This window comes from Cheilinus undulatus, linkage group 17, assembly GCF_018320785.1.
Source record: "Cheilinus undulatus linkage group 17, ASM1832078v1, whole genome shotgun sequence".
In the NCBI taxonomy this organism is placed as follows: Eukaryota; Metazoa; Chordata; class Actinopteri; order Labriformes; family Labridae; genus Cheilinus; species Cheilinus undulatus.
The window spans coordinates 1,641,076-1,657,548 of NC_054881.1; the positions used below are offsets into that span (position 1 = coordinate 1,641,076).

The 16,473-nt window shown below is 38.9% G+C and overlaps 2 protein-coding genes across 3 annotated transcripts in view; one reads left to right on the forward strand and one right to left on the reverse strand.

The window, feature by feature from the left end:
• The first annotated feature begins 1,344 nt into the window (after window positions 1-1,344).
• pbdc1 (polysaccharide biosynthesis domain containing 1) lies at window positions 1,345-7,256 on the forward strand. The gene is made up of 6 exons (XM_041811758.1): window positions 1,345-1,429; window positions 3,748-3,813; window positions 3,951-4,010; window positions 6,456-6,596; window positions 6,666-6,777; window positions 6,873-7,256. The coding sequence occupies exons 1-6, from the start codon at window positions 1,400-1,402 to the stop codon at window positions 6,962-6,964; spliced, it is 501 nt and encodes a 166-aa protein (XP_041667692.1). The 5' UTR covers window positions 1,345-1,399; the 3' UTR covers window positions 6,965-7,256.
• A 4,034-nt stretch (window positions 7,257-11,290) lies between these two features.
• xpo7 (exportin 7) overlaps window positions 11,291-16,473 on the reverse strand; it is a 38,529-nt gene continuing 33,346 nt past the window's right edge. For both annotated transcript variants that reach the window (XM_041810747.1, XM_041810746.1), the window contains exons 23-28: window positions 16,247-16,461; window positions 15,835-15,973; window positions 15,595-15,752; window positions 14,348-14,446; window positions 14,142-14,269; window positions 11,291-11,670 (exon numbers count right to left, since the gene is read on the reverse strand). In XM_041810747.1, the coding sequence (XP_041666681.1) occupies window positions 11,577-11,670; window positions 14,142-14,269; window positions 14,348-14,446; window positions 15,595-15,752; window positions 15,835-15,973; window positions 16,247-16,461 (833 nt within the window). In that variant the 3' untranslated portion in view covers window positions 11,291-11,576. The remainder of the gene's footprint in view (window positions 11,671-14,141; window positions 14,270-14,347; window positions 14,447-15,594; window positions 15,753-15,834; window positions 15,974-16,246; window positions 16,462-16,473) is intronic.

The window sequence follows — 16,473 nt, forward strand, 5'->3', positions numbered from 1 at the left end:
CACAAAAACAGTTCATAAAACACTTCAGTATTTTATTTTACATTTTTATTTAAAAAAAAAAAGGTTGACTGGTTTTGTTGCTGTGGGATCAGCAGGTATCAATAAAGTTTATTTTTATTAGAATAATTTCATGGCTAAAATCCTGATACCACAACATCCCTTATCGTTTGAATTGCAGTAATTCAGCTGCCTGTTTTTGGTCTAAAAGACATGATGTAAGTTACATAATGAAATATAAAATGTATAAATGTCAAGAGTTAACTAAACATTGTGTACAAGAATCAGGTTCACTAAAAATTAAGCTTTTAACTAATAATAAACATTAAAATTAAATTTAAAAAAAAACATGGTGCAAAAAGTAAAATGAAACGTACATTTATTTATTAATGAATATCTGAAGTCCATTTATAAATCTATTATCTGATTTTTTGTGGAACTTATAAAGAGAAAAAGTCGACTGTGAAACTGTCACTTATTTAAATAAACCGTTCTCCTACAGTTGGACTACTTATTCAGAAAATTAGTGATTAAAAAAGTCTCGACTAAACTTTGATTTGATGAAAAGGCTCGAATTTTAAAAACGTCGTTTTCCACGATAAAAGTCAGATTTTGTCAGAATTTCCCTGGCACTGTCCCTTTAAAATATATGACGTCACCAATGTGTCAAAGTTGAGCAAAGAGAACAAGGCAAGCAAGATGACTCACTCTGTTTGAAAAAAGTGCGCCCGGAAAGATTTGTAACTTGAAGAGACCAGCAGGACAAGTTTAAAACAGATTTACCGACAAAATAAAGAAACAGATTAAAACACTAACATCACAACCTATTAAGTTATTATCAAATGTAAGGTAACGTTTAAATGCCCACGTTTTATCTTAGAGAAGCTAATTTCTGTAATCGGTTTAGGCACCACAAGCCGTCTTTTTAGAGCTGATAATTGTAAAGATTCAGCTCTTCTGTTATTAATATTATTATTATTATTAGTTCTATTGTAATCTGTAAACTTTCATAAAATATTGATACTTTTTTTTTACATTTAATACCTAAAATGTATATTAAGAAGCTAATTTATATTCATGCAAGTGTACTGCATTCATTAGAGAAAATACATAAATAAAAGCTCAGTTTTCAGATCCATTTAATCAACTATCAGGTTAATTCAGTAACAGAGCAGATTTCAGGCCTTTGTCATTTTTACCGCGGGATTCAGAAACAAACGTCATGAATATTTAGATCTTGAATCCAGAATAAAAATTTTCATGTGTATTGTTTTGATAAAACATTTAACTCTTAAAAACGTTCAACGTAAATTATGTTGGAGCTAACAAAATGCGCCTGCGTAGAAGTCCTTCTCTCTCTACTGAGTCATCTTCTCGCATAGACGATCTTTGGTTGACAGAAATGGCGTCGGATAATGGACTCGCCTCACTGGTAGGACTTTAAATGCAGACTAATGTGTATTTTCAGAGTCTTATTTGGGTCATGGTGGTCGATGTAGTTGATAAATGTCCTCTGTTTATATTTAAAGAAAGAATACAAGCTCGAGCTGACTCTGAAGCTAACAGTCAGCTATGCTATGCTATGCTAATGCTAGGTAAGCTAGTCTGGTTTAAACACGTGTAGAAGTAGAGCTGGAGATAAACACTGAATAATCAATAATATCATGATTTTATCATCTAATGTTTAATATGAGGACTAGAGGATAAACACTGAATAATCAATAATAACATGATTTTATCATCTAATGTTTAATATGAGGACTAGAGGATAAACACTGAATAATCAATAATATCATGATTTTATCATCTAATGTTTAATATGAGGACTAGAGGATAAACACTGAATAATCAATAATATCATGATTTTATCATCTAATGTTCAATATGAGGACTAGAGGATAAACACTGAATAATCAATAATATCATGATTTTATCATCTAATGTTTAATATGAGGACTAGAGGATAAACACTGAATAATCAATAATAACATGATTTTATCATCTAATGTTTAATATGAGGACTAGAGGATAAACACTGAATAATCAATAATATCATGATTTTATCATCTAATGTTTAATATGAGGACTAGAGGATAAACACTGAATAATCAATAATATCATGATTTTATCATCTAATGTTTAATATGAGGACTAGAGGATAAACACTGAATAATCAATAATAACATGATTTTATCATCTAATGTTCAATATGAGGACTAGAGGATAAACACTGAATAATCAATAATAACATGATTTTATCATCTAATGTTCAATATGAGGACTAGAGGATAAACACTGAATAATCAATAATATCATGATTTTATCATCTAATGTTTAATATGAGGACTAGAGGATAAACACTGAATAATCAATAATATCATGATTTTATCATCTAATGTTTAATATGAGGACTAGAGGATAAACACTGAATAATCAATAATAACATGATTTTATCATCTAATGTTCAATATGAGGACTAGAGGATAAACACTGAATAATCAATAATATCATGATTTTATCATCTAATGTTTAATATGAGGACTAGAGGATAAACACTGAATAATCAATAATAACATGATTTTATCATCTAATGTTTAATATGAGGACTAGAGGATAAACACTGAATAATCAATAATATCATGATTTTATCATCTAATGTTTAATATGAGGACAAGAGGATAAACACTGAATAATCAATAATAGAAGATATGGGACGTCCTGGTACGTCAGATATGGGACGTCCTGGTACGGTTGATATGGGACGTCCTGGTACGTCAGATATGGGACGTCCTGGTACGGTTGATATGGGACGTCCTGGTACGTCAGATATGGGACCTCCTGGTACGGTTGATATGGGACATCCTGGTACGGTTGATATGGGACGTCCTGGTACCTTAGATATGGGACATCCTGGTACGGTTGATATGGGACGTCCTGGTACGGTTGATATGGGACGTCCTGGTACGTCAGATATGGGACGTCCTGGTACGGTTGATATGGGACGTCCTGGTACGGTTGATATGGGACGTCCTGGTACGGTTGATATGGGACGTCCTGGTACGGTTGATATGGGACGTCCTGGTACGGTTGATATGGGACGTCCTGGTACGTCAGATATGGGACCTCCTGGTACGGTTGATATGGGACATCCTGGTACGGTTGATATGGGACGTCCTGGTACCTTAGATATGGGACATCCTGGTACGGTTGATATGGGACGTCCTGGTACGGTTGATATGGGACGTCCTGGTACCTTAGATATGGGCCATCCTGGTACGTCAGATATGGGACGTCCTGGTACGTTAGATATGGGACGTCCTGGTACGGTTGATATGGGACGTCCTGTTACGTTAGATATGGGACGTCCTGGTACGGTTGATATGGGACGTCCTGGTACGGTTGATATGGGACATCCTAGTACCATCACAGGCATGAACTCTAACTCAGTGGATAACTTCACTCGTGGTGCAGATGTGTCTCACATTAACTTAACCCAACACTGGAACCGTTTCACTGAGAATGGAGTTAAAACCTCTCTCTGGGAGTTAACTCTGAGTAGTTTAACCCTGAGATACCAACCCTCCAGGGTTAACTGGTGTGATGGTGGATCATTCTAACAGAGGTGGAGAAAGTAGAGGAGTAAAATTACTCATCAGAGTAATCTGAGTAAATGTAATTAGTTCCTCTGCACCCCTGAGCTGACGTGTTTATTTTGACTGGTTCTGAGTTTTTTGTGTTTTGTGTTGACAGGGCGCGGAGGGAGCGGCCGCAGCTACACATGCTCTGTCTCTGCCTGCAGACGCTTATGGAAACGATGTAAGTGAACGTTCTAACACCTGAGGTCCCCCAGATGTTCATCAGCGCCGTAAACGGACGCCAGACTCAGTCAGAGCCAGGCCGGAGGGTTCTATAGTCCTGATCTGAACCAGTGACCTGTGTTTTCTCTGTTTCAGCCTCGTCTGGAGATGATGTGGGCCATGAAGGCCTACAACCACGCTGAGGTTTACTTCAATGTAAGAACCGTCTCACTCAGAGCCTCTCAGCTCTGCACAAACTAACCAAAACATGTCCATAAAGGTTAAATCTGCAGGTTTGTTCTCTACTGCTGGTTCTGTTCAAAGCTTACCGTTTTAAAATTAAAGACGGGTTCATAATGAAGCCAAAACACCAACAAGTGGCAGAAATACATATTCAAGCTGGCTTCACTCTCGATTTTGGGCCTTAACTCCTCACCAGAGAGAGTCCACTCTGATGAGCCGAGGGATTTTCTTTAGGAAAATATCTTTGATTAAAGCTGACCTTTTTTTTTTTTTGTTTAGCTAATTGTTAAAAACGTGTCAGGAGTGAAAAGCCTGGCATTTAGGAGAGACAAATCCATCAAAGAGTGCCAGGACCTTCTAGACCAGCGGTTCCCAGTTTCCTTAGGGCCCCCTACTCATGTCTGAGAAAAGCTAAGACCCCCAGGACCCACCTGGAAACATTACTTTTGTTTTTTTGACCAAATCCCAACATAATAGGCCGACAAAGACTTTCTCTAGACAAACATCTGTATATAAACTATCCGTTATTACAGCGCTGTACTCGGGCCTCTCTAGAATAAAATAATAAAGAGGATCTGTTCATTTTCAAGAAAAAAACCCTAAAAATTCTCAACTTTAAAAAACTGCAGGTTTATACATTTTTTACCCTAAAAGTTTTAAAAGTACATGAACCAAATCTTTGAATTTTTGAGCTTATAAAGTCAAAAAATGTAAAATTAAACCACTATTTTCAGTTTGGTTTGTTGTAATTTTTTATACTTTAATTTGTTGTAAATTTATGATTTTGAAAACTTTTTTTTTTGTAAATTTGAAACTTTCTGAATTTGAATTTTTTTTTTCTTATTTTTTAAACTCTGAAATTCTGAGTTTTTCTCAAAATATGATTGTGTAATGTTAAAAATTAGATTTTTTTCCCTTGAAATTTTGATCTTGAATTTTTGCACAAAAATGACAGGGTTCACTTTATGATTCTAATCATGATTTTTAATATATTTATTTATATATATATATATACAGACCGTCTGAGCAGGCAGGGTCCCCCGCCCCTGTCTGAGATCTTTGGCGCCCCCCTGGGGGCCCCAGACCCCATGTTGGGTGCCACTGCTCTACATCGCATTCCATATTATTATGCAAATGACAGTCAGAATATTTTTCAAGTCATCAGCCGTTAGAGCATAATTCAGATGTTTTTGAACAAATTTAATAATAATAACCATTATTTTTTTGCATTTGAATTATGCTTTAACAGCTGATGACTTGAAAAATATTCTGTCATTTGCATTAATATTTAGGAAAATAAGAGAAAAATGTCATTTGCATAATAATGTGGAACACGGTGTAGAGTGCTGTCTAAATCAGGGGTGCCCAAATTCTTTTCAGTGAAGGGCCAAAAATGAATCGGGGTGAAGGGTCACGGGCCAAAACTAAACATTCATGTTGCAGTGCATAAAATTAAATATACCTATAGCATAATTGTGCAAAATAAAAAGTCATACAAAGTTATTTTGAAAATGACTAACTCTGTTCTTTATTGTGTTTCACAGCATGAAATTACTGAACATCCATGTGGCACAAATACTAATTAGGCATACCGCCTTGAAATCAACTTCAGTAAAAAAGTTCTCATGTTCCCAACTATTTTTAAACTTTCTCTTATCAGTGTACCACTGCCTCTCACGCTCCATCTCTGCCATGACCCCAGCTTGACCCGAGCGTCTTCTCACTGACTCTCTCTCTGGTCATGGGCTTCCAGATCTGAGCTGATGGGAGCTCAACAGCGCCATCCTACCCCCAATGCAACACAGTGTTAATTTGTGGTCAGGAGAGGAAGTGCAACAATAAATAAATATTGAAAGAAATATTTAGACTGCTGGCAGTGGGAAAATAATAATCATAAAAATAAAAAAAATAAAAAATTCAAACACGGGTTGTGGGCCAAAGTTGGCCCGTGGGCCCCAAATTGGACAGCTCTGGTCTAAATTGTACAAATGCATTAACGGGTCTGTTTGGGACTAACAGTCCATCAAACCTGTTGGAGTTTGATGCATTGCTGTAGAACTGATTTGCTGGAACGTTCTCTCTGCCTGATCCACGACTCCTCCCAGGCAACTATTAGTCCAAGTGTTCTTAAGTTTATGGTGCTAATATGATAATTCTACTGCACCCTGTCTACAACTATGGAGCAAAGAGACTGGAACATGGATTTGAACGGCTGGTTTCCATAGGCATGAACGCTGGGCAGAAGAAAGTTTAAAACCCTTGACCCCGTGTGTGCATTCAGAGGATTATAACGTTAAAAACGTCTCTAAGTCTCTATGAACATCATCTCGTGTGTCGCCAGCCTAAAAAAATCAGTGTTTCCTTCGTAGTGTCCTCAGATTCCAGTCCTAACTCGCTCTCTCTCTCTTCTGTCCTCAGCTCATCTCTTCAGTCGATCCTAAGTTCCTGAAGCTGACGAAGCTGGACGATAAAGTCTATGCGTCCTTCAGAGACACGTTTAAGGATCTTGACATCAAACTGCTGAAAGCTGAAGACCTGAAGTCAGAGCAGGCCAAAGAGGTGAGAACAAACTCCCTTATCTAGAAATATTCCTGGTTTACATGTTTTTAAGTGTCTGTGTTTGTGCAGACGTGGCGTCTGTTCTGTAACCAGTTCGAAGGCCTCATTGAGGATTTTAACTACGGCACTCTGCTGCGTCTGGACTGTGAGAAAGACTACACAGAGGACAACACCATATTTGGTCAGTCTGTCTCTCACCCTTTAATATCAGGGTTAGATGGTGAAAATACTGGTATAAACCTCATAATTCTGCATCATTAAAACACTCTGTTTCAGCCACCAGAGCTCAGTTCTTCGCCATTGAAATCGCCCGAAACAGAGAAGGCTACAACGACGCCGTGTTCAGGTCAAAGAGCGCCAAGAGCTAACCTCCAGTCTGACCAGTAAACGAGGACGCCCCCTCCAGGAAACACAGAGACATTGTTATTTAAATTTCACCTCCAGTTCATATCAGGTTTTAGTTTTATAAAATCATCCATCAGTGTTTTTTGTTTCTGCTCAGTTTCATGAAATTAAACGTCAAACAGCGTCGCCACCGTCTGCATGCTTTTTCTATTTACTGTAAATTTTATTGTGCCAATCATTAAAAGTTTATTTTGTAAAAACACAGAAGTTCATTTGTTTGTCTGAAACAAAGAAATAAAAGTCAGATTCAGTTTACTAAACCGTGTTAGTGTGTTCCTCAGGAGGAAGATTTCCACTGTTCATCATACGTCAGTCCCAGTCCCCCCATTATCAGTAATTCAGCATATATCACTCTGATAATTCTTCAATAGTCACTCTGGTAACTCTCCCAACAATCACACTGGTAACTCTCCAATAATCACTCTGGTAATTCTGCAATAATCACTCTGGTAATTCTACAATAGTCACTCTGGTAATTCTGCAATAATCACACTGGTAACTCTCCAATAATCACACTGGTAATTCTGCAATAATCACTCTGGTAATTCTGCCATAATCACACTGGTAACTCTCCAATAATCACACTGGTAATTCTGCAATAATCACTCTGGTAATTCTACAATAGTCACTCTGATAATTCTGCCATAATCACACTGGTAACTCTCCAATAATCACACTGGTAATTCTGCAATAATCACTCTGGTAATTCTGCCATAATCACACTGGTAACTCTCCAATAATCACACTGGTAACTCTCCAATAATCACTCTGGTAATTCTGCAATAATCACTCTGGTAATTCTGCCATAATCACACTGGTAACTCTCCAATAATCACTCTGGTAATTCTGCAATAATCACTCTGGTAACTCTCCCAACAATCACACTGGTAACTCTCCAATAATCACTCTGGTAATTCTGCCACAATCACACTGGTAACTCTCCAATAGTCACACTGGTAACTCTCCAATAATCACACTGGTAACTCTCCAATAATCACTCTGGTAATTCTGCAATAATCACTCTGGTAATTCTGCCATAATCACACTGGTAACTCTCCAATAATCACTCTGGTAATTCTGCAATAATCACTCTGGTAACTCTCCCAACAATCACACTGGTAACTCTCCAATAGTCACTCTGGTAACTCTCCAATAATCACTCTGGTAACTCTCCAATAATCACTCTGGTAATTCTGCCACAATCACACTGGTAACTCTCCAATAATCACTCTGGTAATTCTGTAATAATCTTGGTGGTAAATATGTAAAATTAAACTGAATTATTCAACTGGAAGATTTATTTATTTTTTTTTGCCAAAAAGAAGGAGCGAGAGAGCGCTGATGTAAAAATCAATGAGGTTTATTTGCAGTCACAATGCTTACACTATATGTAGCAGACATCCAAACAACTCAAACAGCTACTCACTCTATGGACCCAACACATTCACATCAGGACACAAACCAAAAACGGAGAAATCCATCAACATCCATGAGTGCTGACGTACGTGTTAGAAATGAGCTAGTTGTCACAAACAGTTAGCAGCAACATCGTAGAGAGGAACACAAGTTGCTAAAGACTCCACCAGCTTCTCTTTGTACACTGATCCCACTCCAGCAGAGGGCGCTGCACCGCTCTTCTTCTTCTTCTGCAGATATCTGAGTCTCGTGATCCTTCAGCGGAGCTCCGATCCTAGTCAGAGATTCTCCAGTGAGGCGGCGCAGACCTCGGCCTTGCAGCACCATGACACGCCACGCACATCCACACGCTAACACTCACACCAGAGAGCCACTCCACACCCACACAGACGACACGCACGCCAAACAGACTCCGCTGCAGGACCTAAAAAAGGGGGACAGGGAGGGGACGGGGCGGTCCCAGAGCGTGGTCCGAAGAATCCAAAGTGTAAACAAAATGGTGAAACTGCAGCCAGCCTACCAGAGGGGAACACGGAGCCGTGACCATGTTTGTTTACACGCCTATCAGCGCGGGAAACAAGCGTGAGAGCGCACACGACGGGACGGGCGACACCGCCGCATGCGTGGCGCTTTGATTTAAAGACGGGTGGAGCAGGACGGGGTGATTTAAAGGGACATTTCCATGTTATTTAACCTTAAAACTGCTTCTGATTTTTATTAGTGACACTCTGAATATTAAAAAAATACATTTGAGAAAAAGGTTGAAAATTTTTTAATCATGACGTAAATTTTAACTTTATAAACTCACAAGTTTCAGGTTTAAAAACTGTCAATTTTGACTATTATAAACCTGAAAACTTCAAGTTCAAAAGTAAAAAATTTGGACTTTATAAACTCAAAAACTTAAGTTTACACTTTAATTTTTTTAATTTAAACAAAAAATAAAGTTTTTAAATGTTTACACTTAAAATTTTGAGTTTATTTGGATGCAAATTTGACTTCAGATACTTGAAAATCTAAAGTTTAGAAACAGCATATTTGATTTGGTAAACTCAAAAATTTGAGGATAAGAAATTGTTACTTTTAACTTTATAAACCTGAAACTTCACATTTAAAATTCATAAATTCTGACTTCATGAATGAAAAATTGTGATTTTTAAAGTAATTTTTTTCTTTCTAAACTTGAACATTTTAGTTTGTAAAATCAAGAATTTTGACCTTTGAACTTGAAATCTGAGTTGTAAATTTTGACTTTATAAACCTAAAAAATTGAAGGAAATAATATAAATTGTGACTTTAAATTTCAAAATTTAAGGTTTCTAAAATCATAAATTTGAACTTTACAAACTCAAAAATTTCAACTTTAAAGTTAAAATTTTGACTTTCTAAACTTGAAAATTTAAGTTTACAAAATCATAAATATCGACTTCTAAATTTGACTGAATGGAGTTCCACATTTGATTTTATAAGCGGGAGAATTCAAGTTTAAAAATATGAATTTTTGGCTTTATACACTCAAAAGACCTTAAGGTTAAAGTTAAAATTTGGACTTTATAAACCTGAAAATTTCAAGTTTAAAATAACACATTTGGATGCTCTGATGCAAACATCTAATTTTAAATGTTTGATTTTTTTTCCTTTCTTTATAATGGTAGTTCATATAATCAAGAATTTCACCTTTAAACTTAGAATTTTGGAGAATATTTAGTTGTAAATTTTGACTGATAAACCAGAAAAATTGAAAGAAAAATAAATGAATGTTGACTTTTTAAACCCCAAATACAAAGTTTATGTGGTTGTTATATGGTTCATTATAAACTCAAAATTTAGAGTTTAAAAGTCTTAAAAATTATTTTTCAAACTCAAAAATGTAAAGTTTCAAAAATGTATCACCATAAAGTTCTTTGTAATAATAAAGTCTTTTCACATAACTTTACCATTTCATCAACATTTAATTTGAGTTTTTCTATTAGCTTTAGGAATTTTTCTGATTATTAGAACTTTACAAACTTTTAAAAGTGAATTTTTTGTTTTGTTTTTTTGCTGCAGAGCAGCCCCTCTGCCTGGTCGGCTGATTTCTCCTCTATCTCTGAAAGGTCTAGTGTCTGAGGAGTCCTCCTGTAAAACTGCTTCCAGAGGATCATAATGTTTGAGACGGTCCTGGTGTTTGTGATCTTAGCAGTGAAGAATTGAAACTGGTCTAGTCTGAACCAGACTGAGTGAAATCATTTTAAACCTGTCTGTTTTAACACCTAACATGGGGAAATAGAACAGCGTTTAAATTACTGGGTTTTGGTGGTTAGCTATGGCCGTAGAGAACACATTTAGCAGAATAAGGTGAAAAACATCTGAACTGGCCCTTTAATCTCTGCCCAGCCTGCTGCCTTCAGGGGCTGTGGTTATTTACATCACTCATCCAGAGACTTAGAGTAAAAATGTACAACATGGATGCTCTGACTCTCTCCTCCCGTTAGTGTGCGTACCTCTCTGCAGGATACGGCCGCCCTCGCCCCCCCACACTCCCCCGACCCCCCACGCCTCACCCATCCTCCCCCTCTCGCTCCCCACGCAGACAGACAGTTGCACTAACTCACTACACTGTAAAAAGCTCAATCACACCATTTTTTGTTTAGTTTTTGTCGTTTTTCCTCAACTCCTCTGTGTTTTTAAATTCGATCATTATAAACATTGTTCAAAATGTTACCAAAAGAAATGTACACTTGGTTTTTGTGTGGTTTCTATACAAGGCAGGCAGAAGCGGATTACTACGATAACCGGCGTTCGTCCCCTTCCTCGCCCTCGCTCACCTCCGCAGCACTCTCTCCTTCCTCTGTGAGTGATTTAGAGTGCTTAAACATGCGAACCCACCCCCCCACCCCCCAGACTCGGCCTTCCTGACCCCTCCCCGGCTGGAGGGGGGGTCAGACCACCGCGGCGTTAAAATAGATCTGTATATATTTATATATGTTTATATCAAAAAGGAGGGAGGGTACGTCGTGTCGGGGGGAGGAGGGGGAGATGATCCCCAGGCATCCGGGCCCAGGGAGGGAGCGGGGAGAGGGAGGCTGATGCAGAGAGGGGGGAGGGAGGGAGGCTGTGGGGGACCGATGGCGGGGAGAGCTCTGTCTGCGGCGGGCTAAGACTGGTCGGAGTGGAATGTCAGCTCATCATGTCGTTGCTGTTGACGCCGTACGTCGAGTTCTTCATGCTGTCGTTGACCTCCCGCCTGAACACGGAGAGATTCTGGGTGAACCTGCAGGGACGGGGGAGACAAGGGGGAGAGAGACAAAAACTCACCACTTAGACCCCGTTAATACCTCCCATTAACGCCTGTCTGAGGCTTCAGATATGAAGTGGTAATGTAAAATCAGTGACTGCATAAATATTCCTCCTTCTAGTCAGTATTTAGTAGAGTCTCCTTGGTCTGCAGTCACAGCTCTGAGTCTGTGTGGATAGGTCTCAGTCAGGATCAGACATCTGGACTCTGGTTCCCTACAGCGTCTTTAGATTTCTGTTTTGGTTACTGAGCTAGTGTGGGAGAAACGGCCTATCCCAAAGCCTGCTGTAGAGCAGTTAAAATCCTGATTCCCAAGGAGAAGGGGTCCTCTGATCTGAGCCAGTTTTGTACCATCTCACTCCTGAATGTGGAGAGGGAGATTTTCTTTGATTCCAGTTATTTAGAAATGAACTGATTAACAGTGCAGAAAGCAGGGATTCCAGGTTTAGCAGGGTGCATAGAACACACAAGCATGATTTGGCACCAGACTCAGGTGACAAGCAATTTACACATAGTATTTTAGCCGTAGTTCTTTGTTAGACTGAATAAAATTAATTCATTTTACCCTCTACCTTTACAAGCCTTCCAGGGCCGGCTGCTGAGAAGCATCCCCATAGCACAGTGGTTCTCAACATTTTCAGCCCAGGACCCCCAAAATAAAGGTGCAAGAGACTGGGGACCCCCACTGTACCTGAAGGTGGTTGAACAGCCATGCACATTCAAGAATAGTCATGTGGAGACAAGGCTGTCCATAAGGGGGGTTAAAGAGGAGAGCTTTAACCTGAAAAATGACTACCCTTAGTTAAGAAGCAAGTTATTTCTTTATTCATTTGTGTGGTAAATAGCCTTCTTAAAAATGGGTTCAAATCCCTTTTGTTAAAAACAGAAATAAAATGGGTTAAAATGGCTGAAATAGGTTAAAAATGGTGGAAATGTGGTTACATTGGATTTTAAAGCAGGAGAAATTGGTTAGACATGGCAAAAATGTGATAAGTAAGGAAAAAGCTGCAAAAATTGGTTACAGTGGCATAAACTGGCATGGATAGTGTTAAGGGGAATTACAAAGTCACTGAAATGACTTTAAATTGGCAAAAATGGATGGAAATTTTGGTGAAATGGGATGAACAATTGATATAAACTGGCAAGAAAGGGTTAACTAAGACAGAAAAATGTGCAAAAATGGCAGAAATAGGTTAAACTGGAAAAAATGAGCATATCAACTAGTGAAACTTGGTTGAAATGGGCATAAAATGTGGTAAAAAGTGGTTAACAGAGGCAATAATGGTTTAACAGAGGCAACAATAGGCGCAAAGTGGCAAGACTTGGTTTAGAAGTGGCAAAAACAGGCAGAAAAAAGTGGTGGAAAGGGGTTGATTGGTTTTAAGTGGCAAAAATGTGTTAAAATTAGAAAAACTGGTAGGAAAAAGTGATGAAAACGGGTCAAAATTTAGCAAAATGGGTGTAAAGTGACAACAGTGGAATTTTAAAAATATTCTTAGTTTTTTTGGGGCATCTTGCGAACCCCTCTCAGTATCTCGTGACCCCCATGGGGGTCCCGACCCCAACGTTGAGAACCACTGCCATAGCATGATCCTGCTGAGAAGCATCCCCACAGCATGATGCTGCCACCAGCGTGTTCCACAGTGGGGATGGTGAGTTTGTGGTGATGTCAGTGTTTGGCGTCTCGTCTGATGGTCTAAAAGCTCCATTCTGGTCTCATCAGACCAAAGAACTCTCTTCCTCTTGACATGGAGTCTCCCACAGTCCTTCTGGTGAACTCTAGTCCAGACTGAATCTGAGTTTTCTTCAACAGTGTTTTTCTCTTTGCCACTCTCCCATAAAGCTCTGACTGGTGAAGAACCCGGCCAACAGTTGTTGTCTGCAGAGTCTCTCCATCTCAGCTGCTGAAGCTTGGAGCTCCTTCAGAGTAGTCATAGGTGTCTTGGTGGCCTCTCTCACTAGTCTCCTTCTTGCACGCCCACTCAGTTTGTGAGGACGGTCTGATCTAGGCAGATTTACCCATGCGACATAGTCCTTCACTTCTTCATGATGGAACTCTGGGGGATGTTCAGAGACCTGGAAATGTTTCTGTCTCCATCCTCTGACTTGACTTTTCAATAACCTTTTCTCTGAGTGTTTTTTTGTCTTCATGGTGTGATGGTAGCCAGGAATACTCATGAACCAGACTGGACCTTCCAGACACAGGAGTCTTTATACTACTTGAGAAAACTGTCTGGACCTCTGCTGAATTAGTCACTTTAAAGGGGGTGAATATTTATGCAGTCACTTATTTATTTATCTTTCTATTTAATGAACATTACTTTCACTTTGACATTAAAGAAGCCAAATTACGTGACCATGACTGATTTATAAAATCAATAAAAGGGTTTTTAAAATAAGGTTTTTCACTTGCACATAGGTCCTGAAATAATGCACGAGCGTCTCACCTATCTCGGTTCTTTGTTAGTAGATTTCTCTCGATTCCCTCCATCAAGTTCTCAAAACATAAGTGCATGGCTTGCTGCTTCTCTGGGGGCTGGCTGTTCACGATGCTGTTCCTCAGGTCAGCAAAATACTGCACAAAAAACACAAATATATACGTTTAAAGCTGCAGAAAAACAAGCTTCACGAGCTGCTTCAGGTTTGGTTTTACCTTCTCGTTGAGCAGGATGAGTCCTAGCAGAGGCCGCGACATCGACCACTGATTCCTGCAGTCCTCAAAGATGATGATGTTCAGCACGGTGGACAACATCTGGAACACAAACATGACCGTTACATTCACTGGAAACTGCAACAGAAACTGTTTTTGATGGAGAAATCATTCTGAGTAGTATAAATGCAGGGTTGTGTTAGCAGAATTCAACAGTTTGAGGCTTTAAAACAGTGTTACTCAACCAAAGAGCCAATTTGTTAAAAAATACTTTTGTTAGAGCCACAATCTAAGCGGTGGAAAGTGGTAAAAACCACTTGAAGTAGCAATAACAATAAGTTAAAGGTGGAGAAAATTGTCAAAAAGCAGCAAAAACAGGTGAGAAGTGACAAAAAAATTTGTTACAGGTAGCAAAAAATGATCCAAAAGTGGCAAAAAAATGAATGAAAATTAACTAAAATGGGCAAAAAGCAGTCAAGAGTGGACAACAATGGGGAAACAAGTGGTATTTAATGGCAAAAGGTAGTTTAAATAGGTGAAAAGTGGTGGGAAAAAATGGTGAAAAAAGGGGTAAAAATGGGATAAAAGTGGCAAAAGAAGTGGCTAAAACGGGCAAAAACTAGGAAAAAAGTGGTATTTAATGACAAATGGGAGTTTAAGTGGGTGAAAATGGGGAGAAAAAAATGTGACAAAGGGCAAAAATGGGATAAAAATTAAAAAAAAAAAAAAAAGAGGGGGGTAAAAAGTAGCAACAACAAGTGTCAAAAATGAGCAAAAAGGGAAAAATATGGAACTTAATGGCAAAGGAAGAGTGAAAAGTGACAAAAATGGGCAAAAAAATAGGAAACAAGTGGTATTTAATGATAAAAGTGGCAAAAAATGGGAAAAACGTTACAAAAAAGTGGTAAAAAGTTTCAAAAAAGTAGGGAAAAGTGGTATTTAATGGCAACAGTTACAGTAGATTAAATGGACAAAATGGGATTAAAGTGGCAAAAATTGAAAAAAAAAAGTGGCAAAAAATGTGTAAAAAGTTGCAATAAAGAGTCAAAAATTAGCAAAACAGTAGGGAGAAAATGTAATTAGTGGCAAAAGGTAGTTTAAACAAATAAAATTTAGCAAAAAATGTTGAAAAAGGGCAAAAAAGTTTCCTTTTTGTAAAGATTTCTGGGGGAAAAATATTTGAAATTAAGACATAAAAGAGCCACACACAGAGCATCACTGCTTTAAAATGATGTGCTCTGGTTTCCCACCTGCTGGATCATCTCGGGGTGCTGCTGCATGATGTGCAGGAAGCGATCGTCCGTAGCCATGGGAGTGGGCCGTTTCTTTGTGGAGCGAGAGAGCTGCTTAAACAGGTACGTGACGATGTGGTCCAGACTGGAGCAGCAGCCTGTGCACACCATCGTATCTGAAACAAACACAGATTTGTTTATATTTATGCTCTCGTTTCCTCTTAAAACACCACTGAAAAAGACGTGACAGCGTTTTACCGAGTGCCGTCAGCCCCTCCGATATCGACGACAGAATGTACATGACCACATGCGGCTCCAGACTGGCGATGAAGTTCATGTGGTCCTGCGTCAAAACCTCCAGCAGAGAGTAGAAGGACTGGCTGAGCTTCGGATAGTCCTGCAGGAAAGAAAAAGTGAACTTAAAGGGATAATCAAGTATTTTTAAAGCTGGATTGTAGGAGGTGCTTGGCAGTAAAAGTTGCATTATCTTCCAGTTCTAGAACTTTGAGAAAATTCAGGATATCTGTGGATAACTGTGTTTTTATGACGTTGTGCAGTAATGATGAGTGTCTAAATCTGCAAACAAACATTGACTATGTGTTGTGCCAGCTACAGAATCTGCAGAGTCCCCTGAACTCAACAGTGTGAATAAAATGAGCCCTGGACGTACGAGCAGGTCGCTGTGAGGGATGGACAGCAGCAGTTTGATGAAGGTCTGTAAGGCGTTATCCAGAGCGTCATCGCCGTACAGGCGGAAGACGCCAAAGTTGACGTAGTTCCCGCTGAGCACAGCCTTCAGCATGGCGAAGCACACGCTGACACCCTTCAGCTTCACCCCGTACACCTGATCCTTCGGGACCTCACCCAATGTCAGGATCCGATTCCCTGCAGAGAGGA